This window comes from Peromyscus eremicus, chromosome 8a (genome assembly GCF_949786415.1).
Source record: "Peromyscus eremicus chromosome 8a, PerEre_H2_v1, whole genome shotgun sequence".
Lineage (NCBI taxonomy): Eukaryota > Metazoa > Chordata > Mammalia > Rodentia > Cricetidae > Peromyscus > Peromyscus eremicus.
The window spans coordinates 51,386,116-51,401,792 of record NC_081423.1 but is presented as its reverse complement, the minus strand read 5'-3'; the positions used below and the strand labels follow the sequence as shown (position 1 = coordinate 51,401,792).

The 15,677-nt window shown below is 53.8% G+C and overlaps 2 protein-coding genes across 2 annotated transcripts in view; one reads left to right on the top strand and one right to left on the bottom strand.

Annotated features, from left to right (window-relative positions):
* Positions 1-4,226, top strand: part of Ntn1 (netrin 1) — a 141,422-nt gene extending 137,196 nt beyond the window's left edge. The window contains exon 5 of the mRNA XM_059270654.1: positions 1,762-4,226. Coding sequence (XP_059126637.1) covers positions 1,762-2,090 — 329 coding nt within the window. The 3' untranslated portion in view covers positions 2,091-4,226. The remainder of the gene's footprint in view (positions 1-1,761) is intronic.
* Positions 4,227-10,717: 6,491 nt separating this feature from the next.
* The window catches only part of Stx8 (syntaxin 8), a 251,618-nt gene continuing 246,658 nt past the window's right edge, over positions 10,718-15,677 (bottom strand). The window contains exon 8 of the mRNA XM_059270937.1: positions 10,718-10,897. Coding sequence (XP_059126920.1) covers positions 10,830-10,897 — 68 coding nt within the window. The 3' untranslated portion in view covers positions 10,718-10,829. The remainder of the gene's footprint in view (positions 10,898-15,677) is intronic.

Below are 15,677 nucleotides of genomic sequence, written 5' to 3'. Positions count from 1 at the left end.
AGGAAGGGAGCAGGGAGGTCCCCAGGGACTGTGATGGAGATCACCTGGAGCCACAGGGCCCCAGGTGGGAAGTGTTGGGCTGGGCTTCTCTGGGGACAGGAAACCACTGCTGCTCTTTTTCAGGAGGGCTCCGTACATTCAGTGGTAGGGTAATCGTCACTGCAGCCCCGGGAATAATGCTGCTCTGCCATGTGGGATGATGTGTACAGGGTATGACGTGCGGGGTCAGCACAGGAGAGAGTCCCTGACTGTGGGGATGGGAAAGACGGCTGCTTCCCTCAAGTGAGGCTGAGCCTAGCTGAGACCTCCTCTAGGAATCTCCTGGTCTGTAGAGGGAGGAATGGCTCTGTGTCCCTCCCTCTCCAGAAATTCCCAAGTAGGCTCTAAGATGGGCCACCCAAAGGGTTCTCCAGCCAGCAGTGTTTGGGAAGCCAACGCACAACACATGACCCATCACTTAAAGGCTCCCCAAAGCCCTGCACCAAGGGAATTCTTGAATGGAACCTGGTGCTGCACACACTTATTTGCGCGAAGGTCCTCCATCTTGTGTGTGTGTGTGTGTGTGTGTGTATGTGCGCGCGCGCGCGCACGGGGATGTGTGCATGTGTGTAGGTCAGAAGTTGAATCGGGGGTCTTTCTTTGTTCTTCACCTTCTGTTTGGAGACAGTCTCTCACTGAACCTAGAACCCACCTGCCAAGCCCTAAGGACCCACCTGCCTTTACCCCCTGCCCCCAGCACTGGGATCGTAGGCACACATGCCGCTTTGTCTGTGAGTCCTGAACTCGGGTTCCCAGTGTTTGTCTGACAAATAATTCACTGACCTCCCAGCCGCCTCCTCGCCAACATTCCCTTCTACTTGAAAATGCCTCGTCCTCTCCTTCAGAAGCAGCGGCTCCTCACGTTAGGCATTTATCCTCAAAGTCTTATGGAGCCTGGGGAGAGTGTGTGAAATGGGGGACTCCGGCCTCACCCAGTTCTGTTGAATCAGAAGCCCAGGGCCGGAGCCAGCGGCTCTCCAGGGGAGTCTGGCACACTCTGGGTTGAGAACCCCTGTAGAAGGGGAAATACTGGCAGAAGACTAGGGGCGGGGTAGGGCTGAACCTGAGAGGTGCCAAGGGTGATGAGCAGCTGGGTAGGGTTTGAGGACTCGGGTTGACTCATGACCCTGGAGAAGCACTCTGGCCACTGGCAGGTTCTTTCCCTACTGGTTACCAAGACCCTATGATGGGTTCTTTTAATCGTGTCGAAGTAAGGGGTGTGTTGTGGGTGCATCCTAAAGCTTAGGGTGAAGTGGTAGGAGCATTTGGGGGTACAGGTCTATGAGGTGGAGGTTCAGGTCTATGAGGTGGTCCTCTTTTCCAGACTGTGAGGGGTCAGCACGGCTGTCATTGATGCCATCTGTCCTCAGGGGCAGGTGGATCCTACCCAGAGAGCTAGTAGCCTCCTCCCCCAGGTCTTCTTTGTGGGCCTCAGCATCTCACAAGATGGGACTTGTCCCAAGAGGCAGTATTAGGTGGCACCTTGAACAAAAGCAGGAGCACAACTTCTTGGAGTAGTGGCAAGTGGGGTTCTGGGCTCAGCTTTGCTCCAGCTCCCCCACTACCGACTGAGGAGCCAGCCCTCTGCAGTCTTTCCAGATCCCAGTTTTCTCCAGGTTCTTATAAGGCATGGTTCAGGTAGGGCCCAACCCATCCCAGGACCTGGGCACTTGGCTGCTCTTCCCAGCCATGGCTCACACACCCCTGCTTGCTTCCTTGTAGCTGTCCAGATCCACATCCTGAAGGCGGACAAAGCCGGGGATTGGTGGAAGTTCACGGTGAACATCATCTCCGTGTACAAGCAGGGAACAAGTCGCATTCGCCGTGGTGACCAGAGCTTGTGGATCCGCTCACGAGACATCGCGTGCAAGTGCCCCAAAATCAAGCCCCTCAAAAAGTACCTGCTGCTGGGCAATGCGGAGGACTCGCCTGACCAGAGTGGCATCGTGGCAGACAAGAGCAGTCTGGTGATCCAGTGGCGGGACACGTGGGCACGGCGGCTGCGCAAGTTCCAGCAGCGGGAGAAGAAGGGCAAGTGCAAGAAGGCCTAGCCGGGAGGGGGCGCGGGCTCTAGGAGGGCGGGCAGGGCGCTGGCGGGGGCTGGCAGCCTTGGACTTGGCCCACCAGGGTTTTCCTGGGACGGGGAGGGTGGGGGCGGGGCGAAGCCTGCACGGGGCGGGGCCCTCAACGGCTCCGCCCCAGCCCCACCCTCACACCCTTGGCTGTGCCCTTGTACGCATGGCAGAAAGTACCCTGTATTGACAGGCCAGGCCCTGGAGAAATGAGGACAAGACATAGCTACCTCATGGCGCTCCTTCCAGAACAGAGATGCACTTCCTTAGGGCTGGGTGGGGGTCGCTGTGGAGGGGGCTGGGCAGCCCTGGGTCCCGGGCACAGAATGGCATGGTGGACCACAGTCTCTGTGTTTTTGATGGTTATTGAAGGGGATGTGAGAAGAACTGTGAATTTTCGGGCCTGCAGCCTGGGCAGGGGCGACCAATCCACCACCAGACCCTCGTCATGCCCCCCTCCTTTCTCCATCACCTGCTGTCTAGGAATTCCCACAGGACTCCAGACTCTGAACAGGTCCCTATGTCAAAAGGCCAGATGGCACTGGGATCAGCCAGCTTCGGGTCTCCACTGCCACCTGCTGGGCTGGTCTCCTGGGTGGAGTTCACCATCGGTAGGGAGGGGAGGCCCCTCCTGGGGCCTGCCCTTACCCCAGTGGGGCTGGCCCAGGCTCCTGGCCCATCAGAGGGCCTAGGGCCTAAGGACACCCCCAAAGCCCAAGCCGGGTGGTCACTGCCTTTGCCGGAGCTGCCTGTGGGAGGAGGCATTGCAACCCAAAACCTCCCAGAGAGTTTCCTTGCTGGAAACTTGGAAACAGCCCCTTTTATGACATTTTCCAGGGGAGGGGGAGGGGGTACTGGCGGGGTTGGCGGGGTTTAGGGCAATGACACTATTTGTGTAATGACATCAGCTCCCACAAGGCCTAACAGCAATGTCAACAGCTGGAAAGGGCCTGGTCAGGCCTGGAATGTCAGCGGCTGTAGAGGCCATTTGGGCTGGGCTTGAGGGAAGGGGCTTGCTTAAGTCAAGACAGGGTGGATGATGCTCAGCAAGGTGCCTGTATGTCCGAGCTGCAGGTAGCCAAGGCCAGGAGAGGTCAAGTTGCAGGGGTCCAAGGAAGCTAAAACTGCTTACTATTGCAGCCCTCACCGCTGGCTCCCAAAGGGAAGGGACAGGCCACTAGGTTCAGCAGCCCACTATGGCCCACAGCTGTCTTGGTCTCGCCTGGGCCGTCTCCTCCATGTCTTCCTGTGTGCCTAGCCCTCTTTTCTCTTGGAGGCTTCATGTCCTCATGCAGGCAGCCCCAAGTTTCTCTTCTGGTCGCTCCCTGGTCCTCTCTTGCCTTTCCCTGCCTCCCTGCACTCGGGCCTCTAGCCTCACGCCCCGCACACTGGATGAGAGGCCTGGCTTCCCTCTCAGTCAGGAAATTAGTTTCATTTCCCCTGCCCATTTGGCTGCCCCCGAAGGGCCAGACCAGGCACGAAGCTCAGGCCCTTAGTGACATGACTCCCTCTGCTTCCCCTTCCGCCCACGTCACCACTGCCATTTGCTGAGCACGCGCTTGGTGCCAGGCACTTGACGCAGATGCTCCTGGCCTGTCTTCGTCACAGACCCATGAGACAGGGATTCTTGTCCTCATTTTCACCAGTAAGGAAATGTCACAAGTCACACCAGCATTGGCACTCAGACCCTGGCCTTACCACAGTTGCACACCAGCTCTGTCAGCCCCGCCCCCTTGGCACTCCCACAGTGGGTGGGAGTTATCCCTGAGAACCAGGCAGCTTGCCTCTAGAGAGTGTTGAGGATGAGAGCCTGGAGCAGGTCTGGGACAGACACGGGAACACCTTCGGAGGAGGCACCAGGCAGGAGTGGTGGGGTACAAGGGATGGTTTCCCTAGAGGACGGCCTCAGCAAGTCCCAGAGTCCAGAAGGACAGGTGTTGGCCACCCGAGAGGGCCTGGAAAGGTGGCTTGGCTGCTCCCGGTGTGGGAAGGAAGGCTGTAAGGCTTCGGAGAGGCTGGCAGGGAAGGGTCATGTGGCTTCCTTCCCTGGTCCAAGCCTGAGATCGGTGGTCAAGGGCCACACTACCCAGGCTCACACAGCCAGTGTGGTTTGTTGGGTGCACCGTGCACAGCAGCTGCCCTGTTTCTGTGCCGGCATAGCTTCTGCCCTGGTCGGCTTCCACCTGTGAGCCTGGAGTCCTAGTCTCACCTGGTGCCTACTGAAGCCCCTCACCTAGTGCCGGCCGGGCTCCAGCTAAGCAACAAGACATCTTGCTGGAAATCCACCAAGGCATCCTGCCCTGCCCCTGACTGCCTGGTTCCTGGAGGATCATGCTGAATGATCAGATGAGCCAGGTTGTGGAGGAGGTCACAGCTGCCACCTCTGTAATTAGCCCGAATCCAGTCCACCTGTCCTCTGCCTGAGAGCCAGCCTTGGGGAAGCGGCTGTCTTCTTCCCACTGTTGGCCCTACCCTAGGGAAGAGATGGAAAGGGGAAAGAAGACATCCTGTTGTACAGTTAGGAAGGGATACAAAAATGGAAGTAGGTCTTTGAGTTTGAGAGTGTATTAACAGAGCTGTGATATGTAGGTCTTTGAAGAAAGGTGTACCGGGTTAGTCACTTACCAGTCGAGACTCCCCAGCTGTGGAGTCTGGTGCCCCTGCCATCGGAATGCCTCCTTTGCTGACACAGTCACACAGTGGTGTGGGGGGGAATGGCAATGGTGTGCTCCTGGACACCCCTGTGAGCTGTGGCCTCTGGGCTAGACCTCCTGTCCTAGAAAGCAGGGCAGGAGGCAGGACTGTAGGCTCCTTCGGATGGGAGGGTCAGATACCTGAGGCAAAGCCCAGGATGCTGGCGTGGCCTGAGGGCCTTGGGAACTTTCTAGAACTCTGCCTCAGTAGTTACATACAGGCAGTGAGTACAGGCTGTCTTAGAATTGCCCCAAGCTGGAACAAGACTGAAAAAGAGACCCTTTGGGACTGACTTGGGAAAGGGTTCTTTTAGGGTCTCGACACTTTAAGGACTCCATCCAGGAAGCCTAGAGAGTGGGCAGATCAGGCTCACTGATGGGCCATGGTTCACAGTCAGTCAGATAGACATTCCTGTGGACCAGAGCCATGCCATACCCCAGGGGTATCAAAATTGTCTTTGTGGGGCCTTGCCCCTGCCAAAAACTAAGCCAGCCTCACCTCTATGTCAGTGGACATTCTTCCCCTTTCCTGCTCTGGATACCCCGGCCTCCCTGTGTTACCAATTCTGCTCACTCAGAATTGTAAATGTTTAGTTGTGACCATGACATATTGTTTGGGTCAGTGTTCCTTTCCAATGCATACTAATATATTATGGTTATTATATATGAATATATTTAATGACATGGAGAAAGTTGTGGATTTTCCTTTTTTTTTAAGGGTTTTTTTTTTGTTGTTGTTGTTAGAGTTGTAATGGACCCAGATGGAACTTGTAACGTGGGCCCTACATGATAGAACTAAATTCAGATATCATTAAATAAACTCTTGTATACTGTTCTGTGTCCCAGTCTTTCTGAGCTGTGGTGGTGGCATGTGGGGAGGTAGAAGGGTGGAGGCTTCCAGCAACTCAAGGAATATGGCGTCTTGCCCTAGAACACCCCAGAAAGACAATCTTGTGTGTGTTTTAAACAAAGAGCCCCGACTACCCAAAAAAGGCAGGAAAAGTATAGCCTTGCTTAGAAAGTCCTAGGGGCTTGCTGGCTCTGGCTGCTGTTCTGAGCTAACAGGCTCTCACAAGGGAGTCTGTATTGCAATTCCCAAGTCACCACTGGGGCAGAGCCTTCCCATTCTCTGGAGCTCCCAGACAGGGGGGTAGGGAGTAGGTGGTTTCTCCTGACTTGTTCTACCCTCATCAGTAGCACTGGATGGGGCAGCCTTTGACTTCCCCAGTATATCCAGAGCCTGCAAGCCCCTTGGGACTTTTATACTACCTCTTTCTTCTACTCGAGATGAAGTAGAGATGAAACAATCCAGGAGGCTGATGAAACTCAAGAGATCATGCAAACAATTTTCCCTAGCCTATTGCCGAGGCTCAGTGCTGAGCAGGGTCTGAGTCTGTGGCAGCTCCACACAGCCACCAGGAGCTGAGCTCAGTGGTTTTGGAGAGGCTTTGTTTCAACTTCCAAATGGTTCTGATTTCTTTACTGAACAACACGCCAGCCCCTGGGAGGATATGTTGTCATGGCCCTCGGACCTGCCCCTTCTACACCCGGTGGTTTTAAAGACAAGACTCACCCGCTGGCCTAGTCCAACCCCTCAGCAAGGTGGATTTTGGGGTGCCTTTGCTTTTGGGGCAAGAAAGCCTTCCCCTGCTGTAGAGCAGATAGGCAGCCTGAGGATGATGCTGTTGGGTTAGCCTTCGCTGAGCTAGCTCTGAGGAGCACGGTTTCAAGCCAGGGCAGGCAGGGACATATCTGGTGTTCCAATCCTTCTCGGAAGTGGGTCCTTGTTGAATGCCAATGCCTGGTGGTGGGTAGTCTGGGGCAGAAAGCAGTTCCTGGTGGGCTGGTCAGGCTGAGGAAGAGCAAGCCTTGTCCACAGTGTCAGGCTTCAGGGCTAGGGCTGAGAGTTTGGGACCACTTGGCAGTTTGGTCTTTCTAAGCCAAGAGTTCAGTTCTCAAGGACTTTTTACGATACAGCCTTTTTCTCTCCACAAAGCTGTCTGTGTCTGAGTGTATTCTGACCCCCTCACAGCTGGGCTCTCTGCTGGCTGGAAACACTGTTGATCAGAGGCATGAGAATGGACTGAACAGCTCACTTGCCTCCTAGGGCCTTCCACCTGGCTGGGGAGACGAGGTGTTGATATCTGTCCAGTGCTAAGAAAACAGAATACAGGCAGGGTCTCTGCTAAGCACTGGCCCAGAGTGGTGGGAAAAGCGGAGGAAGATGGGAGGAAGCCCCCAAGGAAGCCGAGCAGACGTCATCAGGACCTGGGGACTGGTTCAGTACAAAGACCAGGGGCCTACCAGGGAAAGCTCATGCATTGATGAGGCGCACCATCCCATCTCTGCATCTCCCAGGGACAGTGCCTTGAATGGGGATGCCCACCCAGGGTAGACACACCCTGTGGTCTCAGACTAAATAAAGACATGTAAGAACTCCACCAAGAAAAACGGGAGAGCAGGAACAGCAGCCAGTGAGAAATACCGAACGTGGATGGCTTAACTCATTGCTTTATCAACTCGGAGGCTTAGCGGGACAGCAAAGCATTCTGGAAGGAGGTCAGGGCCTTTAGTTGTTGCCACATAGCTGGGAGGAAGCTTGAGAACGCCTCTGGTACAGTAAGGAAAAATGAGTTGAGTTTTACCTTTGAAGAAAGAGGTGGGAGGATGTCCGCTTAACTTCATCAGGGTCCACACGAAAGCTGCTAATAGAATGACCTGAGGGAGCAGGGGCCAACAGCTATGTGGCTGGCTGCTGGCAGTTCTGACAAGCAGAATGGACAGCTCGGGAAGCTGAGGACCAGTTGGGAATTCTGCAAAAGCCCCGTGGTAGGAATGCCCCAAGGATCGAAACACAAGGAGATGGTGCACAACTCCAGCAGGCTTGCTGGCAGCGGGCAGCAGACTAAAAGGAAAACCAGGGGTTTTCCATGTCGGCTCTGTGAAGGCCTGGGGGATGCTGTGTCTAGGCCCAGGGACTGCAGATCTGGTGAGGAGGTTGGTCTTGGGGCTAATGACAGCCAAGGTTCAGTATAATTATTAATAATCATAAAGTTTAAATGGAACAAAAGTACTAGTTGTGCCCAGGTATCTGGATTTCTTCATATGGTATCTAGACTTCAAATGCATATAATTAATAATCGGTTAAGTTAAACAGTTCATATGCTGTTACTTTAATAAGGTTTATTTTCATTGACAAAGCCCCCGAGGAGAGGGTGCTCTGGCTGCCTTGCCACTCTGTGTTCTGGTGCAAGACTTAAGCTAGAGTGCTTGCTGAGGGTCACCGGCCTGCAGGGCTGACCCTTTTAAGCTGGGAAACCAGGCCTCGCAAACCGTGCTGGCCACTGCCACTCTACAGGAGCCATATCATCCGGGTTTTGAGGCAGCAGACTCTCTGGTACACCCCCCACCCAGCTGGGTATGCCTGGCTACTTCTGGTCTGATGGAGTGAGAAAGCCATCCTCGAGGGAGACTGACGGGGGATGAGTATCTCTGCCTGCAATGCCCATGGCTGGGACGTCAGGTCCTGGCACTGTAACCTCCCAGGCGGCCTTCCCTTCCCTCTACTCGCCCCTGCCCAGGGGCGCACAGAAGTGAGGCAACTTGTCTGGGGTCACACTGCTGGCAACGCTCAGTCAGTCAGCAGAACAGAAGCTCCTGTGTGCGGACATGGGCCAGTGTCTTCCTGAAAAGGGGCTTTCAGTGCGAGTGAACCGGGCCTTCGTGGCTCTGGTTCAAAGGGCCCCACGAGTTGCCGGGGCTTCGTGCTGAGCAAGTCAAGAGGAGGTGAGAAAGTCAAACAGACGGGCAATGCTGCCTCTTCTCGGCCCCAAAGTGGGGGGCTCCCAGGAGACACTGTTTGTACAGATTTGGGGTTTCCCACAAGACGGGATGATGGAGCTCTGCGGATTCCTGCTCTTCCATTGGATGATCCATTAGCAACCACCCTTCCCTGACAAATGTGTCCCAGGGCACACTACACCCTAAAGCCTGGGTCTGCAGTCCTGCACGGCACCTCTCTCCCCAATCACATGCCCCCGACACAAGCCTGTGCTTCTTTCCCTCCAGTCTCTTCTTCACAGCCTGCTTCAGGCCCTCTCGGCCACTCGCCACCTCCTGGCATACCATGACCCCTGTCATCCTGCTAAGTCTACTCCTAGGGCCTTCACATCCTCAGGGACTCACGCGTCATTGGCCATGCCAGCAGAAGACTACCCCTGCCTGGCTTACTCTCAGAGCTCGTGGACAGTGGAAAGCAGGAGACAGGACCCCGAGCCGTCGGGCACCTGGGGTTAGAGTGGCTTGCAGTGTCTGAGTGCTCACCGAGTGCTCACCGAGTGCTCGCCAGTCCTCCCAGCAGCCCTGTGAGGCGGGGTGGGGCAGGGCCGGACTGTCCTTTTCCTAGATGAGGCCGCGGGCCCAGAAAGGGAACCTGCCTGTGGTCACAGAGCTGCTAAGTGATGTGGCAATGGGGCTGTGTGCAGCACGTTCTTTCCTCTGTTGTCTATGACCTCCTCTTCTCTGGTGGTACAACAGGGCCCAGTAAGTAGGTCAGCCAGAGCTGTGAGCTAAGGCGATGGGGTCTCGCGGTGACCATTTCACTGCCGGCCTGCAAGCTCCCAGGAACCCTTTCCTCTGCCACAGAGACCCCGGTGGTGTCCAGCCTGCCTACATTCTAGAGTCAGTCAGAGTCAAGCAGGTGTCTAGACTTCTGGACCCCAGGCCTCCCAGAACATTTGGGATCCCTGGTTTCAGGGTTCCAGGAAAGGGCCCCACTCTAGGTGACACCGGGGTTCTCTTCCTGGTGCCTGCCTGACTCTGTCCAGAGAAGGCTTGGCATTATGTTCTTCCAAGGAGAGTCACAGGACCCCTCCACCCAGAGTCCCCTCCCACAGCCTGTCTCCTCCTCACGGAAGCCAATGCTCTGGCAGGAGTTCTACCATTAACCTGAGCTTTTCCTCCTTCTACCATGATAAAGCAGGGCTAGCTGCCCATCTTGCTTTCTGTACAGAGAGGGCATGCTGCCTGGGCCTCTGCCCCCTTCTGACTCAGAACTCAGCCCCCGAGGGCCTGGTATATGTTGCAGTCAGTTCTACTTTTGGTTCACTCTCTGAAATACGTATGTACACGCCCTCATTCTGGACACACATGGCTGTGAGAGCCAGTGGAGAGGCTGGACAGAGACAGCATTCTCCTGTTCCTTTACCATGCTTTCATCTGACAGCTCCCACCCCAATCTCGAAGGCTTCTTGGCTACTTAGAAAGGTGTCAAATTTGTCTTTTGTTGTTATTTTTTGAGACAAGACTCTCTCCATGAAGCCTGGATTGGCCTTAAACTCAGAGATCCACCCGCCTCTGTGCACTACCACACCCAGATTTTGTTTGATTTAGGAAGGCATCAACATTGAAGGATGAGTTTCTCATCACTTCGAAATGAAAAGGGGTGCCTTTCCAGATATGAAGACAGTCCAGAACCTCTTCAGAACACAGCCAGCACCGCCGGGTAAGAGCTTTGTGGGAAATTAAACATGGCAGGCTGACAGAGCGGCCGTTATACACCTGACGTAAGTCAGGTAGCTATGCCTTCTGTGTGCCTCTCGCCTCACTTCTGCCCTGCTGCCTGGACACCCAGACACATGATCACCCACTTACTTTCACATGGGCACATGGCTTCCCCTAGACAACCAGCCACCAAAGTGACACACTGCATATTACCATGATACCCTCAGGATGCCCAGCACACAGAGGGTGACAGGAAACTACTGACAGCTGTGGGGCAGTGACCACCTGAGGGACTTCTGGCTAGCAACAAAATCACTGGAAGAGGAGAAGGGCCACACTGGGCCAGTGCTCTGGAAAGGTCTCCAGAGCTGCTCGTCTCTGCTTCTCTCCCGAAGTGATGCACATCAGGAGCCCGGAGCGCTGGAAAATTTATTGAGAGCAGGTGTTATGTATGTACCAAAAGGGTGCCGGGGCTCGCATCCGTCGCTGGCAGGTGTCACCGCGGGTGGTCCCGTTCTCGTCATCAGTTGGTTGGCCACACTGCCACGACCACAATAGCCACGAGCAACAATAAAATCATCATTATCATCCCTGCAAAAGAGAAGCAGAACATGCCTCTTTGAATGAGCCACACCGGAAAAAAGTGTCACGCTCTAGAAGTACCTGGAGAGGGCAGTGGGCATAGCTCTGGCTTTGTAGGCCACTGGACAGGGCTGGGGGGGGAGGGGGGGGAAGGGGGCACTATGAACAGCCATTGGCACCTTGAGACCTGTGCCAGTGGTCCTGGTTCCGGGACAGAATCCTGGGAGGGCCAGGGCCAGGCCTCAGCATTTGGCTCCCCTGGGCACCACACCAAGCTCCTAGCTCCAGCCTTCAAATGCCTCTTAGGTGACAAGCATGGCTGTAGGTGATGGCCATCTTTGTGACACAGTTTGACACTGCTGAGGCACCGGTAAAGCAAAATGCCGTGGTCTATTTTGGTGCGACTTATTAACAGTTAGGATAGTTTACGTTTTAAGGCAGGATCTCATGTGCCCCAGGCTGATCTTGAACTCACTTTGTAGCTAAGAATAACTCTGAATTTCTGATCTTTTCGCCTCCACCTCCAAGTGTTAGCATTACAGATGTGTGTCACCACATCTGGTCTGTGTGGCGCTGGAGATGGTAATCCATGGTCTTGTACGTACTGGGCAAGCGATCTACCCACTGAGCCACACCCCCAGGCCACTTGGATACTTTTAAATAGTCACCAAAAACGTGAGAGGAGGAGCTATGACAGGCTGTCCGTGGATGCCGAAGTCTACATTATTTATTTGTCCCCTTGTAGCAGTTTGCCAGCCCCTGTTGTGTGATTGGATTCTGGCCTTCAGTCTTCATTTCTTTCAGCTAGGGACTTCCTTCCTTTCTTCCTTGTGAACTTGGCTATGCACAACATTTCAAGGTGGGTTCTAGGACATTGTTCAGCTACCATTTGGACAGGTTTGCAGTAAGAAGGTGTGTGCACGGGCGCGAACATTATCATAGCTTGGAGACTCGGGAGATCATTAAGCACTTCCGGTTGCCCGAGAGCTCCCCGTGGGCAGGAGTCCCACAGCTTCGTTCTTTAGCCTGTGGTTGACATTCTGCTCCTGGCTGGGGGAGAGGCTTACACCCGGCAGTATCAGGAGAAGGAAAAGACAGTGGGCATGAGGCCGGTGGCCAGGCTGGCAGGGCCCATAATGGGGCCCATTCTTGGGACTCCAAGGCCTGCAGTTCACCGTGGAAGAGGGGCTGGTTGTTTGGGAAATAAGTAGACAAGCCAGAGAGGGGCATGGCCACCACAGCTCAGGCAGGCTCCCGGTGGCACGCACTCCGACTCCAGAGGCCGTGATCACACTGGGAGAGAGAGATGCTGCAGGTTTTGAAATTTCAAGCCATGGTGATGATGAAAATGGTGGAATAATCAATGGGAAGGAAGGAGTACAGGAAGAGAACTGATTTTCAAGGCAAAGACACCCATGCACTACAGGAAGAGGCCTTGAGCCTGCCACTGATTTACAGCACAGCAATACTAGACTAAACCTGCCTTGCTCCGAACTCAGCCAGTTCCCCACAAAGCTGATGGGGCCATCTTTTTGGAATGTGAATCTGATCAGGTTGCCTCTTTGCTTAGAGCTCTCCAGCCATTCCAACCGAGGTCCAGTGACTCCCACTGAGGTCTAGCCTAGAAGGCCGTGCATGGTCCGATTCCACTGCTCCTGCAGCCCCTCAGAGCTTGACTCAGGGCTCCTTCCCTTCTCCAACATGGCACACCTCTGCGTTTCCACATGCTGAACTTTCTGCCTGGTGGTTCTCTCTCAGCACTGGGGTCACCTCCTGATGGTCCCCTTGGTGACCTGCAGTCCCTGGTGCTTTCTACAGCTCCACATCTCCAGGTAGGACTTAGCATATCACTTTTGAGGTGCTAGCTCTCATCTGTCCCTCCCTAGAAGGGGAGGGGGTTACAGAAGGGACTGCTCCTTCCCCTTCACCAAAACGGCAGAGCTGACACACGGAGGCACCATTTAAATGTCATAAACCAGGAAGCACCCTGAATGTCTGGAAGGGTAAGAAGACACAGGAAGACACAGGGAGACACAGGAAGAGTAGTGGAGAGGGAGGAAGGAGCTGGGAAAATGTGTCAAATAGGAAACTCAAAAGTAGTCCATACCACCAAGCATCACAGGGACCTGGGGCCAGTTTCTTAGAGATTTGAAGAGGACACACGGTTTCAGCTGAAGGGTGGGATCTATGAGAACTATGATCACTATAGTGTTGCCTTTAAAGGTGCTGATGTGTCTATCACAGAAACTGAGTTAGATACCTTAGTAGCATCATGATGGGGAATGAACACACACACACACACACACACACACACACACACACACACACACGGGAAGTGTGCTTCCCTTTTGACACTTTAGACAGCGAGTTGATAGCACGTGATAAAAGTATGCACTTGTCCAAAGGTGAAAAGGAACTTCAACAAAGACCAATAAGACTTGTAGATTTTAAACCCTTCCACGCAAACACAGGCCCTTTGAGAGGTCATTTTTTCAACAGGCTTAAGTAAATACTGCACGGGACGGATCAAGGAAGTCATTTCTAGGTGAGAAGACACAGTGAGGGGCCAAGGCCAAGTGCAGCTTTGGGATCCTCTGGGCCAAGGAGACTCGACTTAGGGACCTTATCACAGCAATCTTGTCTCAAAGTGAGATCACAACTCCAGCACCTTTCTGGAGATGTCCTGGAAGGGGACCCTTTCAAAGGCACCAAAGCTCAGCCCCACTAGTCGTCACCAGGTTCGGGGCTCTGTAAAAGGGGTGTGTTACCTGGCTCACTGTTCCTTAATTCGTCATTCTCCTCTCTGTTCTATATCCAAGAGGTTCTGGAAGGCTGCATGGGAATCCAGATGGGTCTGCTCTTGGCTGATGCTCTGACTCCTTCCCATGGCAGCCCACCCAGAGGTCCTGACACCCAGCAGAACACAGGGTTTATCAGGCAGAGAGGCCCAGACTCTTCGCGGCTGAAGAACTGGGATGCAATTTTTCTTCTTCCTCTCTTTGTGCCCTTCCCCTCCACTTTTTATGGTGGAAAATTTTGCACACACACACATACACACACACACACACACACACACACACACACACACACACACACGGTAAAAGCAGCCAGGAACACTGACTGTCATGAACCCTGGACTTGTATCAAGGACCAGTTCTTAGTCAGCCTGTTTCCATCTGCACCTTCCCTTGCCCCTGTGGTCAGCAGTGGGTCCCTGGTGCATCTTGCCTACAATTAAGAGTCACTGGAAGATGAGGTACCGTCACATAACCACGGCGAGCCTGACAGAGGCAGGCCAGAGCCCCAGCTTTCTGACATGGAAAGTGATCTAGGCCTGCAGGATGGACCCTGGAACAACCGGAGCCATACTGACTTACGTGTCAAAGACAGAAATTGGGGTGTTTTGGTTTTTTCCTCCTAACAGTGCCTCAGGGGGTCTCACCGTCCATCTCCAGCTACGGAAATGTTTGACATTTCGGGACAAATGATGGTGGAACTCCTGGGAGCCTGCCAACTTCTAAACAATGAGGATGCTGGGCCCAGCCCTGGCTCAGAACACCTGTGAGCCTCCTGCTTGGTCAGTTCCTCTGCATTTCACTCAGCTCCTACCATGGCACAGCGGGCACCTGGCCAGGCAGAGGTTGCCTCCCAGAGTCCCTTCCAGGGGCAGGCACAAGGTGCCCAGAGTTATGAGAGTGGGTAAAAAAAAAAAAAAGGCCATTTCCTTTGGTCAGTTTACCAGGTGAGTACCCAGCACTTAGGATATTTACAAGTCTAGCACATGGCAATTTAAAAAGATGTACGAAAACAAACTCCCTTCCAGACCAGGAAGGGACATTAACACTGTGGCTTTGGAACCGGGGCATGTGTTCTGAAGATTGTTCATCTGGATTAATGGCCCATGCTTTTTTCCAGTGAAACACTGGGGACCAATGAGTGTTGGCCGGTGCTGCCAACACCCCTGCCATAGCAGAGTGCAGGTAACTGCTCTTCATGGTCACTGCATGGCTGAGAAGAAACGGGAAACACGGAGGCCAGCTTTTCTAGGGAAATACCAGCCATTTTACCCTGTAGCTGCAGGGTAGTGTGGAAGGGAAACACACAGGGGTGAGGTGTGGAGTTAGGAGGCAGCAGAGAAATGCAAGGCGCCCTTGTCCAGAAGTTCTTTTTATCAAGGTTTGTCACAAGCAAAGCCATCCTGACTCCCTGATACTTGTTTTGAACCAAAGCACACATTCTCATTGCCTGCTTTGTGTGTCCCGCTGGAGTCGGGTCAATAGGCCAGCCCCACACAGCCACCACCTGTGAAGACATGACTGACGCCTGCAGTGGGTGAGGTCCCCGCACAGTTGTGCTGTCAAAGGTGACATTTGCTTAAGTATTAGCCAGTTGGTTCTTGCAGTTCAAACATGGATTTTAAAAAAATGTTTTATTTTATTTTTGCAGCAGACTCCTGAGCCAAGGTAAGGATTGAGCGGGACAAAAGACAGAACCTGGATATTTGTTTTCAAAAGTTCATGTAAATGTCCCCGTGAATCCCATTACTAGGTAAATAAGCCAGGAAAAAAGACGACCGTGGGGGGAAGGTGAACGTGTTTGCTTTTTGGATTAATCGACAGCTGGAACATGCAGCCTACCCTGACATGGTCTGTGCTACTAGCCTGCTCCAGGTGTGGACACCACAGTTTCCACCAAATAGCCTCACAGCTCTGTGGGCCAGAAAGGCAGACCCTGGTGGGCAGAACAGCACCTCTCGATACTGGTCTCATCTTTCTGGACAATGCTACTT